We start from the raw sequence: 18,966 nt of genomic DNA on the forward strand, positions 1-18,966 counted from the left end.
GCACAAAGGAAGATGGCTGTCATTGTTGGAGATAAATCGTCACAGCCCCAGGACATAATTGCAGGAGTTCGTCAAGGCATTGCCCTCGGACCAACCATCTTCATCTGTTTCGTCAATGAGCTTCCCTCCATCGTAAGATCAGAAGTGGGTATGTTGACTGGTGATTGCACAATGTTCAGTACCATTTGCGACTCCTCAGATACTGAAGCAGTCCATGTCCAAATATAGCAAGACATAGACAATATCCAGGCATGGGCTGACAAATAGCAAGTAACACTCATGCCACACAATGCCAGGTAACGACCATCTCCAACAAGAGAAAATGTAACCATCACCCTTGACATTCAATGGCACTGCCATCGCTGAATCCCCCACTGTCAACATCCTGGGGGTTACCGTTGACCAGAAATTGAACTAGAATAGCCATATAAATACTGTGGCTATAAGAACGGTCAGAGGCTAGGAATCCTGCGGCGAGTAACTCGCCTCCTGACTCCCCAAAGTCTGTCCACCATCCACAAGGCACAAGTCAGGAGTGTGATAGAATAATCTCCATTTGCCTTGTTTGACACCGCATCCACAAATATCCACTCCCTTCACCACTGACACACAATGGCAGTAGTGTGTACCACCTATAAGATGCATAGCAGGAACTCACCAAGACTTCCTAGACAGCACCTTCCTAACCCACGACCTCTACTATCAAGAAGGACAAGGGCAGCATACACATGGGAACATCACCATCTGTAAGTTCGCCTTCAAGCCACTCACCATCCTGACTTGGAAATGTGTCACCATTCCTTCACTGTCGCTAGGTCAAAATCCTGGAACTCCCTCCCTACACCACTGTGGGTGTACCTACCCCCCATGGACTGCAGTGGCTCAGGAAGGCAGCTCACCACTACCTTCTCAAGCGCAATAAATGTTAACCTACCCAGTGACACCCATGTACTATGTATTAATTTTAAAATTTGTCAATCAAACCTTGCTTTCACTCCCCTGAACAACTGTGTCAGTAGACTACTTGATGAACTCAGGCCATTAGCTTCTTTGAAACTCATTCGTAATTGCCACAGCTGTCAAAACAGACCATTGCAGCTCCAAACAATATAACTGAAGGGAAAATGGTGCTTTTTTTTTATTTCAAAGCATATTGCCTGCCAAGTAATGGAGCAGAGCAGATTTTAATTTTCAACAGCTGGACAATTTTTTTTTCAAAGTTAAAAGATCTCTGGACATTTAAATTAGTCCAAAACATGAAAACAGGGTTTACCAGCATGTCTTTTGACAGTTTTGAATGTAGTGTAGCATTTTGTCCAATAGGAAAAGTACTCCAATGCATTTCAACACTTAAACAATACTGGTAATATAATAATCACTTTGCCTTTTCAGGACAAAGCCCAATGATGAATCACTGCATCATCTAATAATGACATTTGAAGTTGTCCAAACATTTAATACTTACCTTCAGAATGTTCCCAACTGCTCAGCAAGCTTCCCCCAGTGGTTATAAACTCTCCAACGAGTTGTTTTTTTTTTAGTGCTTCTAAAACCCACACCAGCCCATGAAAATTGCTAGGGGGAGGGGGTGGGGAGAGTGGCCACAGGGGCAGGAAATTTAACTTTCCTGTAGGTCTCACAATGGCAGCCCTGACCTCAGAAGAGGTGCGAACTGAATTGCAACCCAAGGCCTTCCCAATCCATGAAAAAGCCACACAAGCATAGTGTGGGGTCGGAAAGACCACAAATTTGAAATTACTGCAAAAAAATTTGATGTTTTTGTCATTCCCACATCCATAATCAGGCGAAAATCCTGCCCTAGGTCATTGATATATATCCCGAAAAGTAAGGGAACTAGCACAGAGCCCTATAGAACCTCAGTGGAAACAGCCTTACAGTCACAAAAACACCCATTAATCTTTGCTTCCTGACACTGGCCTAATTTTGGATCCAACTTGCCACTTTCTCTTAAATCTCATGAGCTTTTAATTTTCTGACCAGTCCACCATGTGGGACCTTGTCAAAAGCCTTGCTGAAATCAGTGTAAGTATGCAACCCTCATCAATACTCCTTGTCAGGTCTTCAAAGGATTCAATTTAGTGAGACAAGAGATTCCCTTAACAAATCCACGCTGATTGCCCTCGATGAATCTGTGCCTTTCTAAATGACAATTTGTACAACCCTCAGAATATTTGCTAATAAAAAGTCACCTCATAGGACAGAGCTTGAATATTGCTGAAAAGGGAGACATGTTGCCAAAGCTGTTCATCTTGCAGTCATCAGGACAAATGCAAGAATGCCAAATTTCAAACAATCAACAATTTATACTACAGCAAAGGGTGCTGATTGGTTGGTAAGTCTACCCTGACTGGCCGAGGTGTTGTCATGGAGAAAGCAAAGAGGAACTATAGGCACCCCAAGCTTCCAGGTAATGATAAAAAGGCGCAAGGCTTGAACATTTTTTGTTTGCAGAGAGCAGATCCCTGCATATGAATATATGTCGTTTGCCTGATTATCTTAAATTGGTTGTTAGTCTAGCTGTTAGCGTGTTCAGGATTGATCAGCTGCTGCCCAATTGTGGAATTGTCTAATAATATATATTTGGTTTGGGCTTTGCAAGCGCAGGTTGGTTGAGTACAGTACAGAATCCCCTCCAGGTCCAATGCTCACTAACATTTTTGTCGGTTTCCGCAAGAAACATGTTTTTAATGGAATGAGCCCTAATCTCCCAGTACACACATATTTCCGATACATGGATGATATGTTCACGATCTTTGACTTTGCAGCTGCATGAAAGGATTTCCTTACACATCTTAACATGTTTTATCCTATACTAAAATTCACTTCTGAGATAGAGGAATCTTTAAATGTAGCTCCCTTTCCTCAATGTGCCAGTTCAGAAATACGCTAATGGGTTCTTCACTACGGTCTACCACAAGCCTACCTTCACTCACAATACACATTGGGATTCGTATAGCTGCACACGCTGTAAGACTGGCCTTCTCAACAATCTTGTAAATGGAGCCCTAGCTATTTGCTCCCCTTGCAAGCTTGATGCAAAAATAGAGTACATCAAAGTTATCCTGCAGGACAGTGATTATCCTGATCAGATCATTTTCAGTGTGTATCATGTAAATTCACAAATGGACCAAAGGCCACCACTTTCAGACCTGTAAAAAGTCCTTTCTACCTCAAATAACCCTGGAAAGGCAAAATAACTCAAAAAAAAATTAAGGAAGCCATTTTATGCTGTTTTTATGCAGTGGCTACATGTAGTGGTATTTTCCACTAACAGTGGAAACTTGACCTCCAAGTAGAAAATACAATGGATAATAAGGCTGAATATAGAAGGACCCGGGGGGGAAGTGAAGAAACCAATAAGAAAAGCAAGGAGAGAGCATGAAAAGAGGCTGGCAGCAAACATAAAATGGAATCCCAAGGTCTTATATAAGCATGTAAATAATAAGAGTTGGTCAAACAAAGAGTATAGCCAATTAGGGACTAAAGGGTGGGGGGGCGGGGGGCTTGCATGTGAAGGCTGGAGAAATAGCAGAGGTTGAATGAGTACTTTGCATCTGTCTTAACAAAGGAAGAATTTGCTACCCAGGTCGAGGTGAGAGAGGAGATAACTGGTACACCAGAAGAACTTACAATTGAAAGGAAGGAGGTAAAACAGATAAGGTACCAGGAGCGGATGAGATGCATCTAAGGGTACTGAGGGAAATGAGATTGGAAATTACAGAGGCACTAGTGATAATCTTCTAGCCTTCCTTAGACAGAAGGGAGGCGCCAGAGGACTGGAGAACTGAGAATGTTATACCCTTGTTTAAAAAGGGATGCAAATATAAAGCTGGCAACCTCAGGCCCATCAGTTTGACCTCCATGGTAGGGAAACTTCTGGAAACTATAGTACGGGATAAATCAATAATCACTTAGATAAGTGCAGGATAATTAAGGAAAACCAGTATGGATTCATTAAGAGAAAATCATGTTTAACTAACGAAGTTTTTTAAGAAGGTAACAGAGAAGGTTGATAAGGGTAATGCTGTTGGCGTGTATATGGATTTTCAAAAGGCATTTGATACAGTGCTGCACAACAGACTTGTGAGCATAATTCTAGGTCATGGTGTAAAAGGGAAAGTAGGCACTTGGATATGAAATTGGTTGAGCGACAGGAAATAGAGTCGTGATGGTTCTTCAAATTGGAGGAAGGTTTGTAGTGGAGTTCCTCAGGGGTCAGTGTTGGGACCCTTGCTCTTCCTGATATATGTTATTGACCTAGACTGGTGTGCAGGACATGCTTTCAAAATTTGCAGATGATACAAAAATTGGAAATGTTGTCAACTGTGATGGGGATAGTCTTGAACTTCAAAAGGACATAGACAAATTGGTGGATTAGGCAGACAAGTGGCAGATGAAGTTTAATGCAGAGAAGTGTGAGGTGACTCGTTTTGGCAGGAAAGATATGGTGAGACAGTCTGAAATAGAGGGAGACGCTTGAAAGCAAGTGCAGGAACAGAGTGGCCTCGGTGTATACATACATAAGCCATTGAAGAAGGCAGGACATGTTGAGAGAGCAGTTAATAAAGCATATAGTATCTTATGCTTTATTAATAGTGGCATTGAGAACAAGATTAAGGAGGTCATGTTTAACTTGTATAAGACACTAGTTAGGCCTCATCTGGAGTATTGCATCCAGTTCTGGGCACCATACTTGAAGGAGGATGTGAAGGCATTGGAGAGAATACAGAAGAGATTCACAAGAATGGTTCCCTTGACGAAGAACTGTAGCTATGAAGATAGATTGGAGAGTTTGAGACTCTTTTCCTGGGTGAAAAGAAGGCTGAGAGAATAGACGTATTCAAGATCCTGAGGGGCATGGACAGGCTAAATCATGAGAAACTGTTCCCACTCAAGAACATCAAGAACTAAAGGGCATAGATTCAAAATAATTTACATAAGAAGTAACTGTGATGTGAGGAAAAAATTTTTCACCCAGATGGTGTTTGGAGTCTGGAACAAATTTCCTGAAAGGGTGATGGAGGTGGGTTCGAACAATGTATTCAAAAGGGATTTGGATTGCTACATGAAAAGTGAGAATGAGAAAGGTTACGGGGATAAGGCAGGGGAGTGGGACTAGGTGGAATGCTCTTTCAGAGAGCTAGTGCAGACTCGATGGGCCGAATGGCCTCCTTCTACACTGTAAAGATACTGTGATTTAATAGATATTAAATGGTTTAAATAGCTGGGTTTTGGTTAAATTTTAAAAATTGTATCACAGCACAGCTATTCCTAATTGATTGTGTCAAAGAGATCAATAGCAAGGAATTGTTACATACATACAATTTAGGAGCAGGAGTAGCTATTTGGCCCCTCAAGCCTGCTTCACCATTCAATAGCATCATGGCTGATCTGACCTTGGCCCCAACTCCATATTCCTGCCTACCCCCAATAAACTTTGACTCCCTTGTTACTCAAGAATCTGTCTATCTCTGCCTTAAATATATTCAATGATCCTGCCTCCACTGCTCTCTGGGAAAGAGAATTGCAAAGATTCACAACCCTCAGAGAAAAAAATTTTCTTCAGCTCCATCTTAAATGGGAGACCACTTATTTTTAAACCATGACTCCTAGTTCTAGTCTGTACCACAAGGGGAAACATCCTTTCAGCATCCACCCTGTCAAGGCTGCTCAGGATCCTATATATTTCAATAAGATGACCTCTTAATTTTCTAAACTCCAAGGGATAGAGGCTCAGCCTGTATAACCTTCCCTCATAAGATAACCAAACCCCTATGCTGCAACCCAGGTATCAGTCGAGTGAGCCTTCTCTGAACTGCTTCTAAAGCATTCATATCCTTTCTTTAAGAAAACTGTACACAATACTCCAGGTGTGGTCTCACCTGCAAAATATCCCTACTTCTATATTCCATTCCCCTCACAATAAACACCAACCTTCCATTTGCCTTCTGAAACACTTGCTGTACCTGCATACTAAGTTTTTAAGATTCATGTACCAGGACACCCAGACCCCTCTGCACCTCAGACTTCTGCAATCTCTCTCCATTTAGATAATATACTGCTTTCTATTCTTCTTGCCAAAGTGGACAAGTTCACATTTTCCCACATTATATTCCATCTTCCAACCTTTTGTCCACTCACTTTATCTATACCCCTTTGCAGACTGCTTATGTCTTCTTCACAATTTACTTTCCTACCTATCTTTATCATCAGCAAATTTAGCAACCACACATTCAATCCCTTCATCCAAGTCATTGGGTGGAATTGTCCATGCCCACTGGGGACGGCTATGCTTGACTGAGTAAGCAGACAATATGGCGAGAAGGCCAAAAATTGGTTTCGCGACATTATCAAACCAGTTTGCGATCATACGCTCAGCCTGTTGATGGCGGGCCGCGTTCCCCGCCATTGGACATCAGGAACCTCGTTGTAATACACCTACATATTATAAGGGCAACCTGATGGACTCATTTCCTCCCCTCCAAGTTGGATCGTCCGTCCATGGTGGCATCATTGCACACCAGTGCAGAACATGTCTTGACAAACGTGATGTGCAGAAGTCGGATCTTACCACAAGGAGCCTTGCTCACATCGCAGATATCCGAGGAGCAAAAGATGCTGGAGCCTGACACCAGTGGCACACTGGAGGAACGTCCGTGGCATGCTGGGTGGATTCTCATGGACATAGTTATGCTGCAAGGCAGCCCAAGGAAGTTTGAAAGTCACCACTGAGGGTCTGGCCACAATGGATGATGGTGGGGGGGGGGGTGGGGGGGGGTCGGGGGGGGTTGGTGGGGGGTTCGGTAGAGGAGGTCCAGCTGTGTTTGGGAGAGGAATATGTTCCGAGGGTTGGGAGAGGAAGACCTAGGATTGACTGGGAGAGGAAGAGGTGTTGGGATGAGCTGAGGTCGGGAGGAAGGGATGGGTATCAGGAGGGGTGAGGTTGGGAGGGGGGAAATGAAGGTGTCGGGGGGAGGGAGGAGGGGGGTTAATGGGGGAGAAAATGGCAACTGGGGAGGTAGGCATATGGGTGGAAAGTGCAAGGGAAAGAATGTGGAGAGGGAAGGCTGCCCAGGGGAAGGAAAGAGTGCGGAGAGGGGAGGGAGTAAGGCTGGAGAAAGAAGGGGGAAGGACTAAGCGAGGGTGGAGTTTGGGATTTGGGGAGTCTGGAGGGGGGGGGAAAGGGTCAGGGTGGGGGCATGCAAAGGAGGGCTCTGATGAGTCCATGACTGCCTGCTGGGGAGCAAACTGAGGGTGGGTGTGGAACAAGGGAATGGTGAGAATGACCAAGGGCAGAGCGAGCCAGTAGGTTGGAGGGCGAGGGTTGGACTGTAGTGATAGAAGGGACGGCGAGGGTTGTTGGTGGGGACTTGGAGGGAGACACACGATGGGAAGGAGGGGGTGGGATTTTAGAGAAGGTAGGGAACATGCACACTCACCTGGACATACCCAAAGGAAAAGGGCTGTGGCTGGTAGGACACAGAGGAGAGGTGGAAAGTGATGCGAGGAGGGGTCAACAGTGATGGAGGAAAGGAAATGGGTGACTGGGGAGGGGAAAAGATGGGGGCGCTGATGAAAAAGCGAATCCAGACCATGCTGTCCAAATTGAAAGTGAAACGACAGATGTGGTGGGTGAGGTCAGGTGCTGCATGGGAGCGTGATCATTGGGTGGGCGGAGATGCAGGTGAGCTCAGATGGATAACTGAAAGTGAATCCCAGCAGGCAGCATTCAAAATGCTCAGGACATTGAGGTGAGTGTGATATGTGAAGGATCAATGTGCATGGGAGAGGGCTTGCACAAGGCTCCAAAAGGCCCTGCCACAGACACACTGCTCCCTCCAGAATCACTTCTTGGCCAGCTGCTCCCTCTGCGGAGACAGAGGATGAGGTTGAGGGGGCTCACAGGCAAAGGGGACTCAGAAGGACAGGACAGCCTCTGAGATTCCTGAGTGGATGACCCAGGGGTGTCCAGCTGCTGCTCCTCCTCCCTTCGGGGGCCCTGGCCTGACTCCTTGAGGGCAAGGAGCACCTGGAGGGAAGTTGAGGTGCCCCATTTCCCCCTCGTGTTGCCACTGCAGGAATTCACCCATGGCTCCCGCAATGGAGTGTAGGTCTGCCCATGTCTCTGCATTCTGCTGGACCAGAGTCTCCATGGCATACACCATCCTCCCCTTGGAGACGTCCATACATGCACATATAGGCACCACTTCATCAGAGATCAGGTGGATGCACTCCTCCAACTCGCGTGCTACTCTGTTGAGGGCCTCCAAAAGCTCTGCATGATGTTTCCAAGCTTTATGCTGACTCCAGGATGAGTTGGAAGGCCAAATCCAGAGGCTTGTCATCTGACTTGACCTCACAGATGCTTGATCCCCAGCAGCCATTTGAGTGCCAGAGGGCACGCACAAACCTGCGTACTGCATCTGCGGATGTGTGTCCTTGCGGTGACCACCAGATTGTGAACCTGAAACTGCTCTAGATCAAGACCCCACCAAAGTGTTCTGCGCTGGTGCAGTGTGTGGGTAAGCGCTGGAGGTGTCTTCTTGGCTGAAGGCGAGGACATGGATGGAGCTGAGAGACTGGCTCTGAGGGTATCGGTTGCTTGGCAGAGCTCCCTGTGAACCAAAGTAGAAATAAGTAGTGCATGGCAGTAGAGTCAAAAGCAAGCGAGAGAGCACTCACATTTACGTTGAGAGAGGGATGATGTGGTACAGGATCCTCAGAGATTTTTGCTGCCAACCTCACCGTCACCACAGCCATAGTCTATGTCCTCACCAGTCAGCATGATGGCACACTCCTCAAAATGAGTGAGGGGCCTAATGTAGGCCACTTCATCCCCGATCTGGGACATCTGCCTACTGATGTGAACAGGCTTCTCCTGCATGAAGACAGATGGAGAGAGTGTGAGTACTGCATGGAATGTTTTTGTGTTGAGTGGCGCCGTGGACAGGATGAGGACGCAAGCTCAAGAGTGTATAAGCCTGATGGAGATGTAAGGATGTATGTGAGAGTTAGTGGTGTTGTCCCTTGAGGTGTGAGATCCCTGTGGATGTGTGATGAGTTTGAGAGTGTGAGAGTTGAGAGTGATGAGAAGAGTGAGTTACCCTGGCTGTCCTCTTTTGCAGGGCATTGGTGCTGACTGCCACTGCCTCCCATGCTGGATTGGTGATGCAGCTGCCCATCCTGTGGCCAGAGCTGGGGTAGAGGACACCACGACGGGCCAGCACCGTGTTCAAAAGTCACTCAAGGTTCACACCACTGAAGCAGGTGGCTGCAGTCTTTTTGCCTTTCAGGGCCATTCTGTCTTCCATGCAACAGTCCTGGGCAGGAAGCACTGAGAAGTGTGTGATGAAGTGGCAAGGTGATCACGTGGCAGGCGCATGAGAACCCGCCTGCCGTTGAAATGGCCTGTTTCCCAAGAATGCATAATTAATGCAGTAGGTTTGGGACGATACAGCGTGAAAAGCCGCCATTGTGGCCAGCAGGTAAAACGTCCTTTTATGCACCCGCTATCACACTTAGTGCAAACCTGGGACCCATCCACCCACTGATGTAGTTTGTAAATAGTTGAGACAGTGATAGATGACCGATTTATCACTACCCTGTTTTGTGTTAGCGAACAAATCCTCTGTCCTTGCTAATGTGTTATTGCCTGCACCATGAGCTCTTATTTTGTGTAGTAACCTTTGATATGGCACCTTGTCAATGCCTTCTGGAAATATAAGTACAGCAGATCCAAAGTTAAGACCCCAGGATGAAGTCCATCAGGACCTGGGTACTTGTAAGCTTTTAGTTCTAATATCTCAATACCCTTTCCCTGGTGATTGTAATTGTTTTAAATGTCTCCCTCTGTTTCATCTCCTGATTCATAATTATTTCTCGGATGTTATTTGTATCCTCTACAGTGAAGATAGGTGCAAAATATCTGTTGAGTTCATCTGCCATTTCCTTATTTTCTATTATTAATCCCAGTCTCATTCTCTAGAGGACCAACGCTCACTTTACTTACTCTTTTCCTTTTTAAGTAACTGTAGAAACTTACTAGCTTTCTCTCGTACTCTAATTTCTCCCTCTTTATTAATCTTTTACTCATTCTTTGCTGTTCTTTGTATTCTGTCCAATCTTCTGACCTGCCACTCATCTTTGCAGAATTATATGCTTTTTCTTTCAATTTGATTCTATCTTTAACTTTTTAGTTAGCTATGGATGGTGCATCCTTCCCTTAGAGTCTTTGTTTTTCACTGGAATGTATCTTCGCTGAGTGTTCTGAAACATCTCTTTAAATGTCTGCCACTACACCTCTACTGACCTCTCTTAACCTAATTTTCCAGTTCACTTTAACCAACTCTGTCCTTGTGCCCTCATAATTGTCCTTCTTTAAGTTTAAAACACTAGCCTTAGATCCAGTCTTCTCTCCCTCAAACTGAATTTGAAATTCTATCATATTATGATCACTGCTACCTAGGTACACCTTCACTGAGGTCATTAATTGCTCCTGCCTCATTGCACATTACCAGATCTAGAATAGCTTGCTTTGTGGTTGGCTCTAGAACGTGCTGCTCTAAAAAAAACTGTTCCGAAAGCATTCTATGAACTCATCATCTAGGCTACCTTTGTCAACCTGATTTGTGCAATCTATATGAGAGTAAAATCACACGTTATTATCACCATATCTTTCTCTCAAGTCCACATTATTTCTTCCTGTATATCTGTCCTACATTGTGGTTACCATTAGGGGGCCTATAAACCACTCCCACACATGACTTCTTACATTTGCTATTTCTCATCTCTACCCAAACTGATTCTACATCTTGATCTCCAGAACTAAGGTCATCATTTCTCTGTTGTACCAATGTCATCTTTAATTAACCGAGCAACCCCTCCATTTTTCCCTAGCTTCCTCTCCTTCCTAAATGTCATGCACTCTTGAATATTCAGATCCCAGTCTTTGTCATCCTATAGCCATGACTCTATAATGGCTGTCAGATCATACATATATAACTCTTTTTGCACTGTCAATTCATCTGTTTTGTTATGAATGCCATGTGCATTTAGTTTTATCTTTTAACTATTTTTATAATGCTGTTTTTTTATATTATATTGTTATTGCTGCTAGTAATCAGAAGGGAGTCAAATACTGTGTGGTGAGATCAGGGCCGGGAAGAGAAATCATGGGCCTTGGTGCTTCTCCTGTTTCCAGTCCCCTTATCCCAACCAACCGCCCCCCGCCCCATGCCCCTCACTTTAATCCTCCCCCTTAATCATGAATGATTTTTTTTTTCCCCTTTCAAGATTCACCAATCAATTCACCAAACAATCACAGAAAGACCCTAGTAGATGGCTCTCATTGTTGGCATCTGATTACAAATATCGTCCAATATATGTGCAGCATGGGTTATTAATGTTAAGAGCAGTAATGATATAATGCAGTGTTAGTTTGTATGCACCCTGTAGGTGATCCCACCTTGACTATTAAATAAACCAGAGAGTACAAATTTTACTTGAACAACATTGTGCAATATTGTTAATTTGACAGGAAAACAACCCTTTAATTATTTATAACACTGTGCAGACAATAACACTGATTTCGATGACTGCCTCAGCCCTCATTAACATGTTCTGCACATTGCACCATATGGACACGGTGACAGTAAATTCGTATGTGGGAGAAAGATTCAATATTGCAACCCAGATAAACTACACAAGGTTTTTTCATTCTGTAGGAGAAGAAGAAGACTTCCTTCTGCCTGGTCACATGATATTATTCAATATAATTATTTCATAGAAGGAGTGCAATTGGATTCTAATTTATCAGTAATCTCGCAGGGTAGAAAGATCCATGACTCCCGAGCAACAAAGTGGAATGATTGAACAACAGAGGGCATCATGTTCAGTGAAAAGCATTGGAGCCCTCAGGTGTCTCTGTGCAACAAAATTTTTAAGAAGCCAGAGGACAAAGACCGAATGGTTCACATTGTATTTGTATTTTCTTGATCAGCAAGCCTGAACACTCTGCTGATTTGCTGCTTCTCACTGCAATATATTTTCAATATCTACTATGCAACACAACTTCATCACGATATTTCAATACCTCAAGAAACTCATAAAAGCACCAAGATGGAGTGGGATGATAGGTAAGTAGACAAAAGGACAAGATTGAAGTCAATGGAAAAGATTCTTGAGAATCATGTGCACTGTAAAACAGGTTACTGATTCACTATGAGCTCATTACACACTTCTGTCCTGGCAATCTCACCCCACAAAGCCCACTTACAGTAAACTTCTATTAGCAACAAAATAAACAGAACTCCAGCAATGATTCCACCCTCTGGTCGCAAGATAATTATGGATGACAAAGCCATCTAGCGCCGTTCATCTCATCCATCCAGAATAATGTACTAATATACATATTGGCAGCAGGAATAGGCCATTCGGCCCCTCAAGCCTGCTCCACCATTTGATAACATTACCTACATTATAACAGTGATTGTAACTCCAAAAGTACTTAATTGGCTGTAAAGCAATTTGGGACATCATGAAAGGTGCTGTATAAATGTACATTTTGTCTTTCTTACATCTACATGCAGTAGGCAGTGATGATAGCAATGATGAAATTAGAGGCCCAATGCTGATTCTCTAAAGATAATTAATCACAGAGCAATCAATTGATGTTAGAAAAGTGGCTACAAAGAAATCACTACATTTACAAAAACAATTCAAACCTGTAGCTAACCTCCTGCCTAGACCCCCTCCAGTCTTACCCCCAAAACCTTGTACCCTAACCTCCCCCAACCCCCCTTAATGTTCCCCCAACCCCCACTCCAACCTCCCCCCTCTAATATCCCCCTAACACCCACTCCAACCTCCCACTCACAAAGCCCCTCTAATATCCCCCCTAACACCCACTCCAACATCCCTCCAGCCCCCTCTAAACCACCCCCCCAATCTAACCTCTAATCTCGCCCAACCCACCTCTAATCTCCCCTCCAAACGCCCCCCCCCCCCTGCAAATTTCCCCCTCCCACACAAATACACAGCGTCCAGTTGGTTCTAAAATTACAGGGATTTGACTTTACCATTTTTTAACAAAGAGCATTCTCACTCTGACAGTTTCTGCGCTGCTGCTGACCTTTGGTCTGTTTTTTGGTTTTCTGGTTGGCTTTTCAAAAGAAAAATCGGAACCAAGAAGCTGCCCAGTGGTTAGAAGCAGCAGTGCAGCAACCAGTGAAATTGACACTGACACTGTCAGACCTGATTGTTAAATATCAGAGCCTTCAGCCTGACAGATTTGATTTTTTTTTAGCCAATCTGTCAGATCTGTGGCACTGGTCGTCAAGAAACTCCATTTAGAATACTGAACATGGGCCACAACGTTTGTAACGTCTGCATCCGTTCTCCCAGGCCCTGGGTGAGATTAATAATACATTTTTAGTACAAAGACTAAAGTACTGTACATTAAAATGGTTTATAACTCTCAAAAGATTATTTGAACCTTAAACATGACATTTTCCTGTTAACAGTTATGTGAATCATAAAGCTATTTAGCAATGTCACCATTTTATTTAAGAACTTCTATAATTATTCCATAGGCACCACTACTATGCTTGCTGGTTTCTCCTTTTCGGATTTCTTCTTGACCTGGCTGATGGAGCTGTTGCTAGACAACTTAATGCGTGTTCTGCTCTGGGTAAGTTCAGACTTCAACAGGCATGCAGCCTTTTCAGGTACAACAACCTCAACAATACTGTGGTCACACTGTAGTGCAATAATAATGGAGGTAAAGCCTAACTCAACCCAAATTAAACAGTTGAGTATTAATTGCACTCATTAGTAATGTGAAAGAATGTTTTACTTCGGTACTTATATGATGATGCAGTTCTAAAGTTAAAATTTTACAAACGATGCTAGTCTTCCCTTTCTAATGGTATCAGCAAACTACCATCAAAAAGAAACATAAATGATAAATGATGCATCTACCTCTTCTACTATAATACAAAAAAGGCACACAAAACTCAAGAAAAATGCCTGAAATCATTTGAAAATTCTTATACCAAATGCATTTTCTCGTGTTTTGAAACACCAAACCAAGCTTCATTCTACATAATGATTTGCAAAAATAGCCATTAACATGAACCTTGCTAACTAGCAAAAAGAATTGCACAACACATAAATTAATATAAATTGGTTAAAAGAGCTATTTCCGGAAATTGGTTAAACATTCTTTGAACCTACCAATGAACTTCTTAGCTGTTAAATCATTTTGTCACTAAATCTAAAGATTCATTGTAATAGCTGGGAAGTTCCTCAAAGTTGCTCTCACTCTATAACTTTACTGGATTTACAGTGGAAGCTCCAATTGCTTCCAGAAAAGTAGGAATTTCTCAGCCAATAACTGCTAGGTAGACAAAGAACAAGGATCTTGAAAATCATGTTTGTGGCTCAAAAATGTTTTGTGTCTACAGGGGTAATTTTATCCACCAAAAAACACATGGGTGGGGGTCAGGTGGGATGTTAACATTTTTAAATCTCAATATGTCCACAGCCCACCCACTAATGGTTTTAAAGGAGATGGGACATGGTTTGTCAGTGGGGTGCAGCGTAGGTGGCAGGAAACCAGCCAGCTTCCAGGATTCAGGTTGGCCATTTATGCATTATACTGAGGCTATATGCCTCAGATTTAAGTTGTCTTTCAAGTTACCTGGTTTCCTAAACTCCTTCCTCCCATCCCCTCCCGGCTCTACTAATGTATCAGTAAACATCAGGACCTATGAATCAAATACCTCTTCAATAGGGAAAAAAACACAGTTGCATACAGTTGGGTTTATGTTTCTTTTCTATCAGCAGACTAAATAAGTTGGTTGATGAATCAATTATACCATTGGACCTTGTAAGCCAACTGTTTGTGTACAGTTGAAGTGGAGTTTTAGTCCATGTGCTCTGGGTTTTTATGCATGTATATTCACAACACAGCAAGCACACAACTATATTGCACAATGAAACCAGAAGGACCAAAGAAACAAATAAGAGAGATAAGTTATAAAACTAAAAAAAAAACTATGTAGAATTAATAGAGAAGACCCAGAATTGTAAGACTGGTCAGATGACAACATTGGTGACACTTGCACTGCAGCTAGAGTAAACCGCTGTCCATCCAAGATATGCATTCCCAGGTGGTCTCAAAATTAACACCAAAGTTCTTAAAATGATAAAAGGAATGTATAGAAATCTGCAGAGATGAAATCCCGGTATAAATGCCATGTTATACCATTCACTGACCTCCACTCCTGACCTCAAATCAGAACAGCAATTATGTACTATAATGCAGATTTTTGGCCACTGCATGTTTTGAGATTTGTGCAGCATGAAAATAATACCACACAAATGGGAAAAGCACGCTACAACTGTAGCATTCATTATTCCAGTTACTACTGGTACAAATTACATGAGACCGAGGTATACAAACCTGTATAAGCACCTGTATTTAGCTCTGAAATCACTGTGGCTCATCAGTCTTCTAATCAAATTGAGTATCTTAGGCCGTGTAGACCAATCTCCCATATTTTCCATACAAAATATACCATTAAAAGGAAAGTGGAAACTGTTAGCAGATTGCAATAGCAATGACAACAACTTGCATTTATACATTCCTATAAAAATGTAAGCTTGAGCAGAGTATGCGATCAACATGGGAGCGTGGTTGTGGTGGGGGGGGGTGCCGCCTATCATTCAAACTCTCTCACTGTAAGTGTACTTTTTGAGTAACTGTTGTTAGGAAAACGATTCCATACTTACCTTAACATTATGAGCGGAGGTCGGGAACTTCAACTCTCCACAAACCTCTGAGCTTTTGTGCATGTGCAGACTGGGAGCGCACCACATTTTTACGCCCTGTGGACCCAGTGATGAAAAATGCAGTATGAAAAATGGCACAAAAACTGAGTCAGGTGACCAGGAGCAGAGTGCTAATGAGAAGAAGAGTCCCAGGCAGGGGACAGGGAAAGGTCCCAAAAGGAGAAGGGACACGGAGAGGTCCCAAAGAAGAGTTCCAGAGAGGAGACAGGGTCTGGAAAAAGTCCCAGTTCAGTTAAAAAGAGAAAAGCAAAGAAACAGGCTCTAAACAGGTAAAGGACAATGGGGAGCAGACTTAAGTGAAACAAGTAGCTGAACGTTGGTACCCTTTGGAACAGTAGTATTCTGCTCGGCGCGGCTGAAGATCTGAAGTTGTGCTTGTGAGTTGGTGCTTGAGTGCATATTCAGAATCCAGTGGAACAAAATCAAGGGAGACAAGATTGAAACCCTGCAAAGTGAACTGTCATTGGTGCCGTCTAAGTCTGGCAATTGAAACGCGCCAGGAGAATCCCTAAGGATCTAAGAAGGCAACAGGAAGTTGATGACTCAGTGTTGTGGGTCGTTGGAGCAAAGGTACTCCTTTGGAGCAGTGGTATTATGCTCAGCACAGCTGAAGAGCTGAAATTGTGCTCCTGAGTTGGTGCTTGAGTTTAGACTTGGAAATCCAGGAAACAGAATCTTGGAAGATGAGAGTGAAATCCTGCAAGGTGGGCCGTTGTTGATGCCTTCTGAGTTGGAGTCATTTTTTGCGAGAATTCCCAGGTTAGATCTTCAAAGATAAAGATTGTAATGCCTTGAGAGAGAGAGAGACAGGGTTTCAAGTGAGATTGGTTGACTCACAGCGTTACTGGGCAGATTGTTGAAAAATCCATGGACTCTGTCTTGGTCGCATCTGTCATTTATTATGTAATGTGTGTTCGACCACAGTTGGCTTGTTAATTCACATGTTCCTCATACTTAATCTGCATGTTAGAGTGTAAGATAGATTTTGTATGTTGCTTTATCTTTCTGACCTTATATAGTAAAGTTTATCTTTGTTCATAATCAGTGGACTCTTGTGGCTTTATTCACTGAACAAGTGGCTTGAATCTCAAACTTTGTCTACTTTAACCAAAACTTTATTGATCCCTAACCAAATCTTACCAAAAACATGGGGATCTGGCCAAAGAACATAACTCTGTACAAAGAAGTATCACCAGAAACAGCATTGACACAATGCAGAGCACAATTCTTGGTGAAACAGTTGTATTGGAATGAAGCATAGAATGGAATTCTCATAAATTCTTTTAACACCCATGCAAATGAAAGTTTTTAGAATGTGTCCATTTTTAATGACATGAGTGTGTCAGCCTTGATTCAGTTAGTGGAACCCTTGTCTTGAAATCACAAAGTTCCAGGTTCAAGACCTACTCTAGGGATTGAGCACATAATTAAGGCTGGCACTCCAATGCACTGAGTGCAGCATGAGACATTAAACCAAGCAAGGCCTCATCTGCCTGTTTGAGCGAATGTAAAAGATCCAATCGCCCTATTATGAGGAAGAGCAGGGTAGTTGTCCCAGGTGTCTTAGCCAGTATTTATCCCTCAGTCACAAAAAACAGATTATCTGGCCATTATCACATCCCTATATGTGGGAGCTCACTGAGTGGGAATTGGCTGCTGCATTTCCTACATTACAACAGTGGCTACACTTCCAAAAAAAACGCCATTGGCTGTAATGTACTTTGAAATGGTCAGTGGTCATGAAAAGTGCTATAAATATGCAAGTCTTTCTTTTCAATACTTTTGGCATCTGTACTGTTTACTTTCTGCATATATGGAATATTTGACCTTTATCGAAGAGGAATTCATTTTTGAGTTTCAAGTGTCTCTGCCATTCTTGGAAAATCTCATGTTTTATTCTTTGATCAGATGTAGAAGTCAATGGCAAGGTCAGCATTTGTTGCCCATCCGTAACTGCCCTTGAATTGAGTGGCTTGCTTGGCCATTTCAGAGGGCAGTTAAGAGTCAACCACACTGCTGTGGATCTGGAGTCACATAAGAGCCAGCTAGATAAAGACGGCAGTGAACTAGGTTTTAATGACAATCGATGATAGTTTCATGGTCACCATTACAGAGACTAGCTTTAAATTCCAGGTCTTATTAATTGGATTTAAATTCCACCAGATTCCATATGGAGCATTAACTTTGGTCTCTGGATTACCAGTCCAGTGAAGCTAGTGGTACACCACCGTTTCTGTCATTAGACTTGATGAGTAACTTGGTGGAGATATATTAGTCACAAAATCAAAAGCATTACTGTTTTGTGAACTGTTTTTCCATTGTGGACATTTGCAGCCTAAAATATCGTTCAATGACTTAAGGATCTTAAACTGTGTACTTGCATAAAAGCATTTAATATGTTTGTCTGAAATTCCTCCATCAACTGTTTCGGTGAAAGTGTTGACCCATGCAACTGTTAAAATAGAGTGTTTTAAGACGATTGTGCTAAGTATTTGTTTGCTAATATCAGACAGCAACCTCAAGCCACAGGCTGGGATTTTCTCTGAACTGCGCAACGTCCGTTAGCGGCCAGAAAAAATGGTGTTCCACCCGCCAGCTGCAATGGTGGCTTTTTGTGGTGAATTGTCCACATCACAGTTGATTAATTATTCATCCATGGGAAACATGCCATTCCGCTGGCAGGTGGCATCTGATTCGCCTGCCCCACCTTGATCTTAGCGCTCCCTAACTCCAGGCATCATATTTAAACAGTGTCCCTGCACAGCGTTCGCACTCTCTGCAGCAGCTCCAATGAAGACATGGCTCCCAAAGGCAAAAAGTATGCTGCGCCCAAATTCAGTGACGCCACACTGGTGCACCTGTTGAACACAGTCAAGGCCCACTGTGATGTCCTGTACCCCTGCTTTGGCTGCAGGCCTTCCACCAAGGTGACCAATTTGGCTTGGGAGGCGCAGTGGTGATCAGTGCAAACGCCCTGCAGAAGAGGTCAGCCACCAAGTGCAGAAAAAGGATGAACAATCTCATCTGTTCCACCAGGGTAAGTCAACTATCTCATCACTCACAACTCACAAACTCTCAAGCCCATCACACATT

At 43.2% G+C, this 18,966-nt stretch overlaps 1 protein-coding gene across 8 annotated transcripts in view; it reads left to right on the plus strand.

Moving 5' to 3' along the window:
- tmem269 (transmembrane protein 269) overlaps positions 1–18,966 on the plus strand; it is a 141,928-nt gene that overhangs the window by 69,660 nt on the left and 53,302 nt on the right. For all 8 annotated transcript variants that reach the window (XR_005945398.1, XM_041207305.1, XM_041207309.1 and 5 more), the window contains one exon: positions 13,611–13,708. Coding sequence is in view for 7 of the 8 variants with exons in the window: in XM_041207305.1 (XP_041063239.1) it covers positions 13,611–13,708 (98 nt within the window). In the remaining variant the exon portion in view is untranslated. The remainder of the gene's footprint in view (positions 1–13,610; positions 13,709–18,966) is intronic.

The sequence above is a fragment of the Carcharodon carcharias genome, chromosome 15 (genome assembly GCF_017639515.1).
Source record: "Carcharodon carcharias isolate sCarCar2 chromosome 15, sCarCar2.pri, whole genome shotgun sequence".
NCBI lineage: Eukaryota > Metazoa > Chordata > Chondrichthyes > Lamniformes > Lamnidae > Carcharodon > Carcharodon carcharias.